The following is a 17,554-nucleotide window of genomic DNA, read 5'->3' on the forward strand; positions in this document are numbered from 1 at the left end:
AAAATTTTCGAAATTGCATTATGGTGGGGAAAAAGTTCGGTCCTTTTAGCGAGAATTCACGTGCTATACAGTCATCCAATCAAGTACGGCTAACACTACTAAGTAACGCGAAAGACATTGACTCTAAATGCTTCATCTCAAATTTCTACTCTAATATTCCAGTTAATATAATTACCACCCAATACAGTTCATGCCATTACAAGCATATTGAGACTTGAAGTGATACTGATGATCAAATATTCACGTTCATAGAGCTCAAGTTAGTGATCCAAGTGGACAAGCAGCGAATCAATTGACTGGCTGCTAATGATATCACTGGCGTTACTGGACCACTGGATCAAAAGCGCGTGTTCTTTGCTCAAATTCTCTATTTCCTTGCTATGAACTTCAAATGAATGTTGTTGCACTACCAGTTCATCACAACCACAATCGTGACATGGCAATACACTCCAAAGTGATACAAGACCTCCTTTCCCTATCATCTTTGAGCCTGAGTTTTAATGAGCCAGATCGCTCTCCAGATTTGAACTTTTCAAAGTAGTCTTCCAAGGATTTTCGCTTTGAAAATGGATTCATTGTTAGATCATAGTCCAGACTATTGAAATCACTCATGCTGCCAAGGTTGTAGTGACAGTCTCGCTGATCGTTGAACATCCTTCCTCGCAAGCCGTGCAAAAATTTGGGTACGCCGTCACTGTGAGCGTAGTAGGGCATAATGTGTTTGAGGCTGGGAAAGTGATAGTGTTAATCACAGTCTGAATACAAACTAGGCGTGCAGGACAAGAAGTTTTCGATGGACATAAACCTACACATTGTAGGTTAGTTCTTTTTAAACGTCCAAAAATATTATACGTTCACATTTCAGCTCTACATACTGGTTGGTGCAATTGTGATGTATGTAAAGCACGAAGTCGACTCCTGGGTTTGGTCGTCTTGATGAGCTGCGAACGCTGCACTGCTAGATTCGGAACGCGAATTAGTTAGAATCTCAAAGATGGTCTGGCTCACACGAAGGGCTCGCTCTCACCTGAGAATTATTGCCGCGATGAGAGTTTGCAACTTTGCCATTTCGATGTTGGTATCTGATTGAATGTCTGGTTATGGTGGAACGTCCTATGCAAGTCAAATTTTCGAGTCTTGAAGTGTGTGAGTTATAATGAAGGGATTTTCTGTGGAATAAATCTTTTTTCTAGGTTCATCTCTTTCCAATAAATGCGAGAAATTTCTCGTACATGAGCTGAAGACTTCCCACCCGAAGTGTCTCAGCTGCTAACCGCTTCTTACTTGTTCGGGGATTTCACCTTCATGTAAATAGACTGTATAGGGCAACAGATTTGCTATAGTTTTGACACTTATCCATACTTGATCCTATGAAGGGGTCTGCACCATGTGCTTAATGATCTCGAACACATTCAACCATGAGTATACCAAATTGTTAAGAAGTTCACCTGACAGGTCGATGTCAGTTGTATTCATAGGGCGGAGAATCGACATTGCCACTTCGGGAAAGATTTACACTACGGTGGCCTCCGTCAAATCAAGTTCAAGAAATTCTACCCGACGACTTCACTATTTCCGACAGAACAAGAGAGGCAGTAGCGATATACGGTGAACAACTGGTTTCGAGCCAAACTTTCACATATTACCAGAAACATCCCACTTTCAGGAAGCGGAAGGTTTATTTCTTCCATCTATACAGAATACTAGCAAGTGCACCGTTGTCAAGTTGAAGTATCGCAATGCTTACTGCCAACAATTTGCAGGTCTGGTTGTGAACTAGCGAGCCTTAAAGACACCCAAGCTCTATTATTATCACAAGATGGTTTCTTACTGACTACAGTATATCGCATCACGTATAAGTCATTGAAGACCAAAATAAATTATCAAGCTGACTGAAGATCTTCTCGGCTGTCTTAATTACTCTTGTTTTTAATGACATGGTATAGCATCACTTGAGCCCCTTTTCTTAGATGATAAGATACGTTCACTCGCCATACCCATGGTGTTCGGTTATCCCCCTCGATATTCCACTAGGTCTCTTTCCATTGACAACATGCATCCTGTATGTCACTCTACATCCAACAATGCCGTCATGTTCTCGAGGTGTCTCGATTTCTAGTGGAAAAATCTATAGTTATTGAAGTCCTCATTCAAATGTCGGTTTCGGACAGGCACATTTGTAAACTGATTCGGTAGGTGGCCTCTTGACTGTGTTATACTTCATTTAGCATACCTGAATAGGATTACTACAATATGTTAAGGTAGCGAAAAAGACCACCAACAAAGTCTAAGAATATCCGGGTCATAACGCACAGCTTTTCACGACACCAATGAAGTAGTCGTCCCAAATCATATCTCCTCTTCTTCTCTGTAGATATTCTTTCCTCTTCCTTGATGTTTGACAGCCAATTGTTCTATGGTTTGTAAAATCATAACCCCCATATATTTCATAGAAGGTTTATGTTTTCTTTCGCTCTTGTCCAGACTTCACTTTCATAACTCTTCACAGGATGCATGGATATTTTTGTTGTCAAAAGCTTTAATCAATGCAGCTGGTCACCCGGCCGATGTCTTCAGACCACAACAAGACAGCCATACAATCACAAAATCCAAAATCTTAGAGCAGAGTTTTACCTTTCATTTCTCACTTTCCAACTTCCTTTCTATTACTTCTTTACCTTTCTACACAACCACAACAACAACCATATGCAAAGAAAAGACAAACAGAGCCTCTAGTAAACACATCACTCCCATCTCTTCTTTGCAACAACTTTGAAGTCTTTATTGCCTCAGTAAAGAATAAATAATTCTTTCCAACCAAACAACCTTCTCAATTCCCTCTTTCTTGGCTACCTCACTCTCAATTTGCAATCTCGCCATCAACCAAAACGCAAAACTCATCTTAACTCGAGACCCGCGTTGTATTAATGCTGGAAGAAATAGCCCTTGCAATAATCGTCGAGATAGCAATTCTTGGATCAATCTTTGTCGTGAGATTCTTACTACGCTTCATTCAATACAACGAGGTGAATCGAGAAATCTTTTTTATCCTCTTACTTTTGGCAATATCAGGTGTTATCTCATCTTCGATCTACCATCTCAACTAAAACCCAAAATCGAAATCGAAAAAAAAACCTAAATAAAGCTCTGCAACAGCCAACATGCCACCACCACCACCATTACCAACTCCCACTCAACCTCTCCTCACCAGTGTTCTCGCAAAACCAAAAACAAAGGGCAAGATCCACGTCTCCTTTACAGACTGGGTTTTGGGCGGCTCACTCCTCTCCATCAATTCTCCCAATCCGAGTAATGTTGTTCCTGCAGCTACGCGCCAGAGAAATGATAGTCGTATCAGAGCAACGGCTACGAAGGATTAAAATGGGAGAAATATTGTTATTCTGGAAGATCGGGAACAAGACGGAATGGCGGGAGAAGTGGAAATGCTTGTTGTGAGGAAAGTTAGTAAGAAGAATGGGCATAAGAGAAGTAGGAGCGGGAGTGCGGAAGAGGTGGTGAGTGTCAAGGCGAAGATTTCAGAGGACGTATTGGAGACGGTTGTGGAGGAGAGTAAGGAAGAGAAGAAGGCAGAAAGCAAGGAGGAAGTGAAGGAAGAGAAGAAGGAAGAGAAGCAGGAAGAAGTGGTTGAGGTCAAGAAAACCGATGGTGATGATAAGGGTGAGCATGTATTGAATTTGCAGAAAGATGGAGGCGGTAAAAGAAAAGGCAGTGAACGTGGTCGAGGAGAAGTCTGAGGAGTTAAAGCAAAAGGGTGAAGAGCCCAAAGCTGATGTTGTCATCGAAATAGCTGCAGTCCCAAGCACCGAAGACAAAGATAAAGACAAGAAAGCCGAACCGGATGTCGTTATCGTCGAGGTCCAAGTCAAGGAAAAGGAAGATAAAGACAAGGGCAAGGATGAGAAGAAAGATAAAAATGTCAAAGAAACATCCAAAGGCGAGATGACCCCAAGTCTACTACCACTAAGCCTGAGGAACCAAGCGCTGATACCACAGTCACAGCCACAGATTCCAAAGAGAAGACCCCTTCTGTTACTGATAAAGCTACAGAAAAGGCCGCCGAAGCAACTACCGAGACTACAGACGACAAGAAGGATGAGAAGGGAGAACCCGTTGACGGAAATGAATGGACCAAAGAACAAGACTCAAACTCATGGCCATGAAGAAAGAAAACAAGACCTGGAAGGAAATTTCTGGGGAATTAGGTACCGGCAAGAAAGAAGTGGTGGCACGATACAAAGTCTTGCAAGAACAAGAAAAGACCGAGAACGAAGAGGAAAAGGCAGAGGTAGAAGAAAAGCCCAAGAAGGCCGAGAAGAAAAAGAAGATCAAGTGTACCGCACAAGTCGACAATGAAGATACAGAAGAGGAAATCTATATCTCACCAGATTGTCCTTACCATCAGCCCAAATCCAATGCTTCCGCTGCGTCTGCTCCAAAGCAAGAAAAGAAGAAGAAGCGCAAGTCTTATGGAGAGCTTGATAAAGATAGAGATGATGAGGATGAGGAACAGGAAGAACGTAGGCAGGGAAATGGACATGGAAATCAGCAGGGTCATCTTCGACCGGATAAAATATGGTCAGCAGAGGATTGCGAAACTCTGGAGTATCTGATGGAGAAACATAGGAGTACACAATGGTTGCAATTGCAAGCTGGGTTCTTCAATTATACGGGAAGAAATGGTTAAGGCTGAGTTTATCGAGAGAAAGTTTAGGAAGGATGGACTTGCTTGATTGAGGGTGGTTGGTAGAAAAAGTCTCCAACGGAGATAGATGGAGATTGATTCTATTTGTTTTCATTCGAGTGGTTTGTTTTGGAGGAAAATCGACATTGAGATTGGAATGCGAGTTTTTGATATATTTTGCATCAGTTATTTATTGGTCTTGATGTCGTTTTTACACAATCTGGGGGTTGATATTGAGGAGGGCATAGGGATCAGCTACCTCATTTTGAAATGCCGAGCTTCATTTGTTCACAAGTTTTTTCTTTCTTCAGCACTTCTGACTTGAGCCTTGGTCTCGTGTGCCAGTTTTTTGCTTTTAATGGACGGTAATGGGAAGAGCCCCAGGCTGTGCAAAAGCGCTGGTTAGTATGATCGAGATTAGGACGGTGCAGATGCGTGCACGTTTAGTTTGGTCAAGTGAATTCTGATGTTAGAGTACGTAGTTTCGAGGTCATTAGACGAATTATTCAGATAATCATTATGCAATCTCTAATGTTCTTTGGTTCCTACAAGGGAGTCACTTGTAAAATGCAGCTGATCTATAAACACTACCTAGGGATTTTCTATAAACGAACTCCCCGAGAACATCACAACATACGTCGAAAGGCTCCTAGCGGTAATTGTGAAGAGGAGTTGTCTTTGTCACTACAGCGACAACTATGTAGACCCACAGTCGAACTTGTTTACTCGAGTCCAAGTCCAAATCTTTTCATACTCATGGCAATTGTAGAATACCATTGATCGTCAAGAATCAATATATGACATTTAGCGGTATATCTCTCACCTTGGCAACCTCCCCCTCCCATTCCATCACCAACTTTTGATATCTTTCACAACATATGTTCCTAAGTACCAGAGAAACTCATCTAACTTTATTGAATACAAAATGAATAGAATTATCTCCCGCATATCGACTTGCAAAAATCTCCCACGACCCCAAGAAACCCCCAAATACCCGTTTCAATATATCGAACATTCGAGACCAGATATCAAAAATTAACTTTCGCCAAGAAGGGAAAACCCCGTCATCAACGAAACCAGGCAGCTTTACGTGAGTAAATCAACTAAAAAAGCGCTACGGGCCCGTTATTTCGTGCATGTGCCATTGATCCGAGCTAGTATGTGTACTTAGTCTTTCAAGTGGCATACTAAAACCTCGATATGGATTTTATTGGTGGAGCGGTTGAACTATCGGAAGTAATGATGAACTTTGAATTGAGGGAAATATCGGATTCTGGATCTTGGAATGGGATTTTACATCAAAATCGCATTAATTCGTGTCATAGTATACTATGCTATACTATACCATAGAAGGATAAGTTCTCTAAGGACTAGAACTGGATTAGCAAACTCAAAAATGATGGGCTAGCTCCTATGCTATGCAATAGATAGAATATCCCTCTCTACGTCTCTCCCACCTCCCACCTTCTACCAAACACAAGTAGGACTTCTCTCATCAGGTTTACCATCATTTACATGCACACACACACACACACACACACACACACATATACAAATATAGACATCTTAATTTTTAATCTCGATTCTCAATATCTTCGACACCAAAATGTCCATGGCGCCCATCAATATGTCGATGCTGGAAGCAAGTTTTGAGCCAAGTGGAAGTGGCCACCGAGGAAATGATAATGAAGAGCAAGGTTTCCTTCAAGAAAACAGTAAGAATACTACTAGCAAATCAAGTGGGAGAAGATAACTCATACATATTAGGTTGCGAGAAGAGCTCCGGGATGGTTCATGAGAAGCCGGCCAAAGAATCGATGTTTTCAATGTTCGAATTCCCAAAGTCAGAGCCAGATTTGAATGCACAGGAGAAGAAAATCGAGAAAGAGAAGAAGAAAGAGACGGAGAGAAAGACCAAGGAAAATGATAAATCGAGAAAGAGAAGAAGAAAGAGATTGAGAGAAGGATCAAGGAAAATGAGAGAATCGAGAAGAAAAGATAGAGAAGAAGAGAAAACGGACAAGAAGATCAAAGAAGAGGAGAAAAGAATAGCGAAGGAGAAAGCGAAAGAGATGGAAAGGAAAATTCAAGAGGACACGAAAAGAGAGAGGGAGAAAATAAACTTTGAAAAAAAGAAGATTGAAAATGAAATAAGCCAAATCAAGGCCGAGTACAAAGAGAGGCAGAAGAGAATTGATTTGGCAAGAAGAGAACAAACACGAGTACACGCGCGGGATGGTCAAGCGCCTGTCCGACACTCGCATAGGCTTGCCGCAAGAATGGCGTTATCGTGATGAAAGGGCGAAGTACGAGAAAGATCATCAGATAGAACAGTTGAAGTCGGAATTGAAAAGCACTGGACTTGCAATTGACAATGGCAGGAGAAGAGGTATTACGATTCTACCAGTTGAAAGTAGAGGATGAAATATCCAAGGAGCAAGCAAGAGAACGGTTGAGAAAATCCACACAGGCCAAACTCCTGTAGCGCAACCCGGACAAACAGCACAATCCGGTGAAGAAGAACTCACTAGAAATCCACCTTGCCGGTCGCCTCCAAAGAAGCCAACTCTTCTATGGTAGACAATCCCTTCTATGCGCCTGGCGAGCTCAAGTATCAGAAGATGGGGAGGAATGGGATTCCGACACTTGCAAGGAGTGGATCTATGATTCTCTTGAGAATGGCCTCACAGAATTTGAAGAAAAACAGCTAGATTGCCGTTTAAATAGAATAGCAGGTTTCTGCGGAAAACGCCATGTTTGCGGCGACGGAAGAGGAGTGGGTTAAACTGGTTGGCTACCGATGGTCTACTGATCCATGAACAAGTTGCAGAAGATAGCTGAAATGGTGATGGTGGGCATGTAGAAAGGGAAAGGGGGGTATCTATATAAGTGAAAGAGGAAGCGATTATGAAGTGGTGTTTATAGAGCCCGATATTATATCGAAAGGAATGTAAAATGAATCAAAGGGAGAGGATTGCTCGCTTGAACAGGGCCGCTTATCGATATACAGCAGATACACCACATAGCTGACAACACAATCTCAAGGTTGATAACAGTGGTTCTCTTCCTAAAAGTAGAAACTCAAGCCGTGAAGATATCGCCCGCTGTTTGTTCCAATCCATAATTATGATCAGTTTAGTTGTGAGCTTTTTAGACACCAGTAATCAGTACCATTTGCCCATTCGCCATGGAGAATTAACCTACACCAACCCAGCCCATTCCGGTCTTTTGTAGCCTGCTTGGCCAAAATCAATATACTAACACATAAACAAGTATCTACACCATAAATTTGAATTTATATCACTCCATCACTGTCCCAATAAATGCTGAATTATCCCAAAGCCTTCTGAATCAAACTCTTACTGGTGTCGCTCATTGGTATCTGCAATGCCAGAACGATGGTCCTTCCTCACTCATCTTCCCCCAAGTCTTTCTCAAAATCGAGATGATTTTCTCTTCATCATGACCCTTCTCAAAAGCATCAAACTGATCATCCAGAAACACTAGACAGGCAACATCCTCCAAGATCTGCGTCTCCTCATTTTTCTTCAAATCCTCTTTCCTTATCAATCTAGCCACTTCTTCCGCTTCCTCACTTGTAAAATTGCAACCAACACATATCGCCGATGCGAGATCCGCTTGTCGTTTCTTGAGAAAGGTCCTCCAATTCAGATACCCGGGCTTGGTCATCGGGTAGGAGGATCGTGGTACCTCCCAGCGTCGAAAATGCTGTGCTCGGATAGCAACTTTGAGGACGGGAGAAGCATTGGGAGCGCGGAGAGAGAGATAATGGGTCATTTTTTGGGCATAATGAAGCTCGTATGGTATACTCTCGCCATTTATTGTGCTGATAGTTGGATCTAAAGCATGAGCTTCATCAATCAAAGTGATGGCAGCTTCGTAGTTTTCCGCCGCCATTCTGTGGGATGTTTGGTGCTTGTAGCTTGTTTGACAATTTGATCAAGCTTCGGGAAGAGTATCCGAAGAAAACTAGAAGTACCTGGGCAATTCAAAGTTCGTTTTAATAAACAATCCGTGTTTGAGTAGTCTTCCTGTTGATGGGAAGGTATTCCTATCTTCGTTTTGTTTACTTCGTAAAAGGGAGCTGGGAGAAGAAAGCGATAAGAGAACGATAAGGTGCGGGGTGGTAGCGATGCGATGAAGAACCAGCCAAGCCAACCGAGCCAGCCAATCACCGAAAACACTTACAAATAAGACATTCCCAACACACTGGTGCGTGAGCCACAATAATTTCAAGTTCCGCCCTGGATCTCGGGAGGCTTCAACAAGCTCTTCATTTGCGGTTGCATTTTTGGTGTCAAGATTCATAACAAGACTGCTCGCCGACATTACAGAATTCAATTGCACACTATCGTGCTTTAGTAGTCTCCTAGCTGCTGACATTTGCCAATGACTTACAAGTGTAAACAAGGCACTGAGTTGAACACAGGGTTACTGTTCAAACAATATTGTCGGCAATGGAGGGACATTGAACTGCAAAGGTATCCATCTATGAATGATGATGAACATGCACACAGTCATTTGGCATAGTAGCAAGTACAAGTCCTTGCGAATACGTGGGAACCAACAGTAAAAGAGCTTGTCGACTCGTATCGTCCGGTCTGGTCGGTCGACACAGTATGAGCCGCGCGCTTGAAACAGAATGACCAGACTTCGGCCGGTTCCCATCTCGCATCCTGCGCTGCAGTGCAGACTTTTGTTTTTGGAAGCGCATTTCGAGATTTATATTGCAAATATCTAGATGCTTGATGTTCCTCAACTTTGATTGATATTTATGTGATACCTCTGAGGTGCAGGCACGACCGATCGTCAGAATTTGAGACTCGATTGTTTATTATGAGTGAAATTGGAGCCTACCATTTTGCTGGCGATTCTTCTTGTACAGACGAAAGAACCATTCGAGGTCAACCCACATGGTCGGTAGCAGAGGATGCTTTCGTTTTACCTGAGGCAGCCTAAGACCACATTGAACCTCAACTCTTCCTATCAAAGTTTCGTACAATATAGCCAATCCTACCCCCTATAATATACGGTCGATGTCCCGATTGCAGAGACCTAGTGCTTCATGGCTAAAATAATACACCATCGATGGGGATGCTGGCTTCTAATGCCATTCTTAGTCCCATGCACATGTTATAGGAGAAGCTGGCCGGGGCAATCCCATGTAGCTTTTCAAAAGAATTATACCTTGACTTTATCGCGGCCGCAGGGTCAGTGAACCCTTGGGGCAATCATTGCGCCACCAGGATCAATGGGGGACAGCCATGTAATCTGAATGTAAGCAGGTCTCTAAGCTTAATTGGAGGCCGAATACACAAGAACCGCGAAGCCCAATTTGAAGGTCTTGTTGGAAAAACCTGTGCCTAATATAATGTTAGATCAATACACCTTCGCATCTTCCTTTTCAAGCATAATTTATCTGCAACCCCAGAATCTACAGTGTCGAACAAAGTAGCCCCTAGCACTAAATACTTTCGACATGTCGTCGCATCATGATGCTAGCAAGCCTGATGCTAGCAAGCCTAGTGCTAGAATCGAGAAAATCAAGAGTGGTGTTACTTCACCATGTGAGTTGCTTCCCCAGCGAGCTACACAGCCGGAAATCTATCAGAGGAGTTCGTCTAACACAAATCTTTAGATAAATTCAGAGACTACGACTTGCAGGTCCTGAATAACTGCACAGTAGAACTGGATGTGGCGACCTTAGATAATTTATTTCGCGACTATTTCTCAAATGATTCTCATGATTCTCATGAAAAAGAAGTAAGCCACAATTGGAAACTCTCTCAGGCCTCAATCCTCAATTCTCAATCCTCCATCTCAACTACTTGATAACTTCAACCCCCTAACTCTATCATTACTTCTATTAACCAACCAACGTTTTAGTGGGCCTATTGGCGAATAACAGAAGAGAGGAATAGAAATGAAGAACCAACTTTTCCATTTCAAGATATAATCCTACTTGTAAGAAAATGCCGTGTAAGTTCATCTTATATTTCAAAACGCCAACTGCTTTCTATATAGTATAAGCGTCTACTGACAAATAACGAAGACCACACGTCGAGCAACAAGAAAGTTTGGATTACCAATTTAATGCCGGCGACCAAAATTACCAAACGGTACGTGATCGACTTGAAAGTGACAGTGGATTCAACGCATTTGTAGAAAACGAAAAGCCACTGGAAACTTGATTGGGACAAGGAGAAGCGTCAGCTTACCCTTTGAGGAAATGATTAATGGCAAAACCAAAGGGAAGAGAACACTCCCGATCCCGCTCCCGCTACAAGAGACCGGAGAGCGAGACTGTCAATGAAGATTCAAGTAGCACTTCTGGCGACGATACCTTGGGGATCAGGAAAATTCGCTCGCATAGATCAATGCCAAGGTCCTTTTCCTGGCTATACACATTCACTTGTCGAAAGCCAAAATTCGGAGATGAAGTGGAGTGGTAGACCCGAACCGATCAGTCCCTTTGTCTTTGTCCATAGGTATCACAAACAGGATCGAACTGTTCCATGTAAGTTATTGCTCTCGTATTGGTATATCTTGGAAGTTTACTGAAATTGTATCATAGACTACGGATATTACCTGACAAATAGTACACGATTTGGTCTATGGTGGGATGAAATAGTCGATATATTACTCTCAAAAAAAATCATCAAACCCCCAGCGCGGAAAGGACCGAAGGAGAAAAGGCAGACTCATCGAGGAAGGCCAAAATGATAATGAGTCAATTTGGTCCTGGCTCAGTTAACTCCGAAGCAGGTATGAAATATTCTGTATCAAAAATCTCCAATCTATGTGATGCAGTTCGTGGAACTCCAAAAGATTCATGTACCCATGAAAGATACAGGGTCAGGACTTGTAAGTATTCGAACCCTGCGACTCAAGGTTATCATGTTTGTAAAAATGCTAACACATTGCTAAGATTCGCTTCTGGAATACAAAAACGGTACTACGGTCGACGAACAATACCCCTCGATATCTATTCGTAATAGACTTAGGAATAAAGTCGCATATAAGAGTGTCCTAAGCGGACTTGGCAAATTACTAAAAGAACCAGGTGGAAACGTCATATTGGCCAAAAACAAAGGTGAAATATGGAAACTCGTCAGAAAAGTGATGGAACCTATCTCTCGAAACCGAACGCCTTACGACTCCGCATAACAATACATCCACTTGCAAAGCGTCAATCGGACACTTCGTCAAGCGGACATTATTCTTCTAGCGACGAATCACAAAGAAGTAGAAGGCCCGACTCATACTCTGCTCATAGAAGCTCTCCTAGTGTTAGCCGTCGTGACAGCAGTAACCAGGACAGAGCATCAACGAAAACGGAACTTCATCCTTTCGTGCCAGAAGTTCTGCACACTCGGCACACGAGGAAGTCTCGCACTCTCAGCACACGAGGCACGTATCAGAAACCTCCCCGACTACAACGAAAGTCGCGAACCACACAGAGCTGCCACCTCAGGCGTGGAGTCAGATGTCGTGCGACAAGATATCTCTTTTTTCCTCCTCCAACAGCCGGTCATGGGAGTGTAGCCTCAAGTAATACATTCACATTCACACGCACAACAAACACAGCAGAGCTGAAGAAAGAGATCGGAAACCTCAAAATTTAAGGTGGCGAGTTTTTTTGGCAACAGACGGGAGAAAAAGCACGAGCGGAAAGAGGAAAAGCTGGCGAAGAAAAAGAGGAAGGATGAAGAGCGGGAAGAGAAAAGGGAACCGAGGATGGAAAGAAGGCTGATGAGTAATAGAGGGGATCATTCGGATCGGGAATGGAATGATGGGCGTGGAGAGAGGGCGAGGGAATCCTCGTCTAAGAGGAAGTTGAAGATTGAGTTCTCTTATCAGGGGGCGTGGGAGAAGATAGAGGGAAAGTAATGTAGTGGGTATTTTGAAGAGGTTTGCTTTGCTTATCTTTGTTGTTATTGTCATTTTAATTCTGGTTTTTTTTTTTTGAGATTTAGTGCAGTCTTTGGAAATTTTGTAGTTATTTATATCTGTTTCTGTTTCTATCTCTGTTCCCGTTCTAAAATATATAATTCCCCTCATACTCAATCTTTTCTATTCTTTCTACGAGTATATAAGTATACATCCTCCCATACTCCGCATACTCCGCAGACTCCGCATAAAATACACACAATACACACAATACACACAATACACACATACACACAATACACACATACACCATACACACAATACACACAATACACACAATACACACAATACACACAATACACACATACACACAATACCCAATACACACAATACAATACACACAATACACACAATACACACAATACACACAATCACACAATACACACAATACACACAATACACACAATACACACAATACACACAATACACACAATACACAATACCATACACAAATACACACAATACACAACAATACACACAATACATACAATACTACCACCCCCCCCCAACTTCCCACAGAAATAAATGAGAAAATTCAATTCGATGAATCCACCTAGATATATATTAGATCGACATTCAGTTTTTGTAGAGGGCGAGGGATTTATATACACGCGAGAGTGGATATGTAATTTTATATTATATGTATCTATCTGGTCTACCGATCTACTAATGTATATATATCTATCTATCTATCTACCTATAACTTACATTCATGTTCATACGCATGTAATTATAACATTCCACTGCATGCTAGAAGATTCATGTTATTACAGGGTTTTTAGTCACTCATTCACTTACTCCACTTACTCACTTACTCACTTACTCACTTACTCACCTTACTCACTTACCTCACTTCTCACTTACTCACTTACTCACTTACTCACTTACTCACTTACTCACTTACTCACTTACTCACTTACTCACTTATTCACTTACTTATTCATTTACTTACTTACTTACTCATTTACTCATTCACTCATTTATTACTCATTTATTCATTTAATTTACTTATTCATTTATTCATTTATTTACTTATGTTATTTACTCATTTATTTACTCATTTATTTAACTCATTTACTCACTCATTTACTCACTCACTCACTCACTTACTGCATGCATGTATACGGTATGTAACTTGTGCGCTCGGGTAGCTCGGGTAGAATGTAAGACTATACGATGAGTAGGCCATTTGTAATTTATAATTTATAATTCATAATTCATAATTTGTTTTGCGTAGGTATCAGAAATGGGATTTATGATGGGACATCAAAGTTCGAATATTGTGGAAATAGAAATGGAATTTGGATAGGGGTATGAATAGAAAGAGGAGGTGGAAGAGGGATAATCGTATATCCTAATATTTACATATCCCGCAATGAACGGTTGCGGATGTACTATATAACCTATTACACCACCCTCACCTTCCATGCACCGAAAAAACAAGGGATGATACTCATACGGTTAGAAACTCTCTCTGCGTTTTAATTTTAATTCTGTAACATAACATCACATAATATATAGCCCAGCCCAGCCCAACCCAACAGCAAAATCCCCACACCAATCCAAGCAAAACAACCCCCATTAATCAATACGACATCAAAAAACTATTCACACTCTGCAACGTCGCGCGACTCGGATTCGCATCTGGCATCGAAGTAGAAATCCAGGTTAACCTCTGACGGATAAAATCTTTATTTACCAAAGCCTTTCCATTCTCTTCCTCTTCCTCTGCACTCGCAACTTTCAAATCCCCATGATCGTCGAAATACAGACAAAGAAGAGCAAGTGCAACACCTATCGAGAGATCCTGTCCAGATTCACACGCGATGATGATGTGTATAGATGCATCTGAAGATGCGTTCGCAGAATGTGTGTGGAGGTACTCGAGGAAGAAAGAAGAGATAGTTGGGAGCGCGGCGCGGAGATTCTTGCTGCCTACTTTTTTGGCGCCGAGTCCGATGTCTAGACGGGAGGGAGCGGTGTGCCATGTATCTTTTGGTGTGGTTTTTGGTAAGAGAACGATGGTGCAGGTACGGGGATTTGTGGTGAGAGGTGGAAGCGCGTCGATAGTCGAGATGGAGAGACAGGAGGTGGGGTTTACGATGCGCAGTTGACCGTTCGATCTGAGCAATGAACTGGTTTGATGTATCAAAGTGCCAATGCGTCCAGGTAAATCTTCTTCCGATGTCTCGAATAAGATTTCTTGATTGGTCCAGAAAATAGGAGGGGTAAGTCCATGAGCCCAGTTTTCTGTATCGTCACCTGCTCCTTGGATATAACCACCCTCACTGATTTCTCCGCCCGAAACCCTGCGCGAAACGGTACAACAAACAACGGGATGGAAGTCTTCAAAAATCTCGCTTGTTTCCGAGATATGAGACTCGGGAGTCACCCAAATGGGTCTGATGGGTTTGTGAATCTTCTCTCGGAAAGAGTCAATGGGGAGATTGAGAGTTTGAAATGCTTGCACAAATTGAGGAATCAGATTGGCCATTTGGGCTTGCTCGGAATCGGAAACTACTTGTGGTGGAGCGTAGAGCTTATGAGCGGTTGGAATATCAGGAAAGAAAACCCGGTTTATTACGCAACACCATATTGGGATTGTTTTGCTCAATGCATCAGGCATACCTTTTCAGCATTAGTATACTTGGAGCGAAATATAGAATCTAAGAAGTAACTAACGCTTTCCACGTCTAGTAGAATCTACAATAATACATCTGCATGGAGCTTTCAGCCTATGTTCTATGGAAACTTTACTCGAGTACAAACCCATCATATGTACCAATTATCTCTAACAGATGTAAATTCAATCTTCGGGAGCTGAATTTCCAGACTCCGGTATGGCCATCGGTACTTTTGAAGTATGCACTTCCTCCTTTCTTGCTGGGATCAATGTACCAGCTCCCACATCTCTCATTTGCTATAAGTGGTCTATGATATGCATTTGCGACCGACTGGGCGAATTCTGCGTCTTCGAGAATAGATCGAAGCCGGTTATGTATGGATAAAGTACTTCGTTTGATTTCACCCAGAGTCTTTGAGAAGTTGTGATTTGCTTGCTCATTGAAGACAATATCCGCCACTGTTAAAGGCATTTGAGATATCAGCTACTTAGCTATATGTCGCGAAACCCAGCTTAGATTTCAATATGTTGGAGGCGGGAGGGGTATCAAATTGTGTGTTGTCGGAGCTCAAAAATTCTGGTGGGGTTTCATTAATTTGGGCGGTGAGATGTGGCAAAATTAAAGATTGATCGACTTTCACACAATTCCCAAAGCCGGGAATAAACTCCTCAAAATGCTCTTATTCCCAAACGATGTATTTTGATTTCCAATTCGGATGAATGAGGATTGAAACTCTCGAGGGATTTCATAGATGTGCAACAGATGAGTTGAGAATGCAGTGTTTACCGCTTCCTGGCAAAGCAATTTCCAACCACATCACCGCTGAGTGCACAATCCATCTGCCAAGAAGCTACAGCGTTTACCGGACAATGTTCATCTTCGGATTTCACCAAATCTTATATTCTAGATCTTGTGCATTGGTTGTACACGCTACACATTTTCGAATAAATTTCCAGTACCGGAGAATGTTGGATGAAGTTTCGGTCGATCACATCAAAATCTTGAATGCTAGGAATTATTACAAGGATGCTCATAGATTGGGTTCTTTTGGAGGACATGATTGAATTTGTTGTGCATACTCCCCGTTCACCGGGAGCCCAAACAACCTGACTCGCGCGCCTCGTGTTTGAATTCTTGAATTGCATTGGATAGAGAAATTTGCTAGATGCTTGACGTTTGAATAGCTAGATGAAGTATCATGAAATTGTGTTGATCATGAAATAAGCGATGTTGTTGTCGGGCTCAGCTTACATTACCGATGTGGCCAAGATGGGAATTGTTTTTGGGAACAGCATATCGTCAGACATGTGTTGTTCGGTTATTAGATGAGAGGAGATATGATACCATCTACTATGGGGAAAGCGCCAGGTGGAAAATATCCGACCTTGTGCATACCTAGGTAGCTCTAGCATCATGTAGGTAGGGTCTCCTGCATCCGCAAAGACTCAGCCTAGAATGATGACTAATCTATTGTGCCTTGAGAGTGTACCACCAGCTCATGCGATCTTTGACTGGAAAGGGAAAGGCGACACATTTGACGGATGGGCTGCCATATGAACATTGATAGACGAGGTGGATGAGATCAGCGATCTGTGGAGTCCCCTATTCGGCTTCATGTGCGAAAGACTTGGAGATTATGGTGCTTCGTGAAGCAATGTGTCGAGAGAGCACAGCATGATATCCCAAAGATGTAATATGTTTCGCCAGCTGTTCTCGCTGGAGTTTGTTGGATATTAACAAGATCATCTTCGGCTGTTGAGGAGACTACCCCTTCAACCACCCGTCGGTAATGTTGAGCTCAACAGTAGAGTTTCTACCCCTTTAATTATCAAAAATTGACCGTCACAAGACCAAGAAAAAAAAATCTTAAGGTTGGGTTGCATACGCACTGTACCTTACAACTACTGTAGGTAAATGATTTCCCAGCTTGAATGGGCACTCTGCAGCAGCTGGAAAGACTCCCACGCCATTCTATGGAGTCTGATAAATCTATCACGCATAGCGGTACCGGAAATCAGGAGCCGACTAGCACAGTAGTATCAGCGTGGGGGTCCATTTAATTGCAGATGCAAGAAGTTGATCAAAAGAAAAGTACGAAGAGATGAACATCTTTTTATCTGATCTTTTGAAGAATATCTTCTCCTGGACACCAGGTGTTCCGAGTAGCCGCAAGCGAGGAGGTGAAGAAAGTACCTAGTATGTATGTATGTTGTTGGGTTGGTTGTGTTGAAGTGAAGTAGAAGTGCAAGATCTCGGG

The 17,554-nt window shown here is 42.3% G+C and overlaps 6 protein-coding genes across 6 annotated transcripts; 3 read left to right on the plus strand and 3 right to left on the minus strand.

Moving 5' to 3' along the window:
• Positions 1-608: 608 nt before the first annotated feature.
• On the minus strand, positions 609-1,068 carry EAF02_009598 (uncharacterized protein; the record flags this gene model as incomplete). Its single annotated transcript, XM_038905646.1, has 3 exons — positions 609-805; positions 876-958; positions 1,028-1,068. The coding sequence occupies 3 exons, from the start codon at positions 1,066-1,068 to the stop codon at positions 609-611; spliced, it is 321 nt and encodes a 106-aa protein (XP_038754704.1).
• A 2,093-nt stretch (positions 1,069-3,161) lies between these two features.
• EAF02_009599 (uncharacterized protein) lies at positions 3,162-4,705 on the plus strand (the record flags this gene model as incomplete). The annotated part of the gene is made up of 5 exons (XM_038905647.1): positions 3,162-3,351; positions 3,409-3,678; positions 3,731-3,970; positions 4,015-4,130; positions 4,184-4,705. 5 exons carry the CDS (start codon positions 3,162-3,164, stop codon positions 4,703-4,705), a joined length of 1,338 nt encoding a protein of 445 aa, XP_038754705.1.
• A 1,603-nt stretch (positions 4,706-6,308) lies between these two features.
• On the plus strand, positions 6,309-6,996 carry EAF02_009600 (uncharacterized protein; the record flags this gene model as incomplete). Its single annotated transcript, XM_038905648.1, has 2 exons — positions 6,309-6,417; positions 6,470-6,996. 2 exons carry the CDS (start codon positions 6,309-6,311, stop codon positions 6,994-6,996), a joined length of 636 nt encoding a protein of 211 aa, XP_038754706.1.
• A 1,078-nt stretch (positions 6,997-8,074) lies between these two features.
• EAF02_009601 (uncharacterized protein) lies at positions 8,075-8,620 on the minus strand (the record flags this gene model as incomplete). Its single annotated transcript, XM_038905649.1, has 1 exon — positions 8,075-8,620. The coding sequence occupies one exon, from the start codon at positions 8,618-8,620 to the stop codon at positions 8,075-8,077; it is 546 nt and encodes a 181-aa protein (XP_038754707.1).
• A 1,582-nt stretch (positions 8,621-10,202) lies between these two features.
• EAF02_009602 (uncharacterized protein) lies at positions 10,203-11,890 on the plus strand (the record flags this gene model as incomplete). Its single annotated transcript, XM_038905650.1, has 7 exons — positions 10,203-10,290; positions 10,362-10,486; positions 10,748-10,842; positions 10,975-11,240; positions 11,298-11,340; positions 11,394-11,587; positions 11,652-11,890. The coding sequence occupies 7 exons, from the start codon at positions 10,203-10,205 to the stop codon at positions 11,888-11,890; spliced, it is 1,050 nt and encodes a 349-aa protein (XP_038754708.1).
• A 2,368-nt stretch (positions 11,891-14,258) lies between these two features.
• On the minus strand, positions 14,259-15,768 carry EAF02_009603 (uncharacterized protein; the record flags this gene model as incomplete). Its single annotated transcript, XM_038905651.1, has 3 exons — positions 14,259-15,301; positions 15,356-15,390; positions 15,443-15,768. The coding sequence occupies 3 exons, from the start codon at positions 15,766-15,768 to the stop codon at positions 14,259-14,261; spliced, it is 1,404 nt and encodes a 467-aa protein (XP_038754709.1).
• Between the last annotated feature and the right edge of the window lie 1,786 nt (positions 15,769-17,554).

Source organism: Botrytis sinoallii, assembly GCF_014898435.1.
Source record: "Botrytis sinoallii strain Bc 23 chromosome Unknown BSIN_020, whole genome shotgun sequence".
Classification (NCBI taxonomy): domain Eukaryota; kingdom Fungi; phylum Ascomycota; class Leotiomycetes; order Helotiales; family Sclerotiniaceae; genus Botrytis; species Botrytis sinoallii.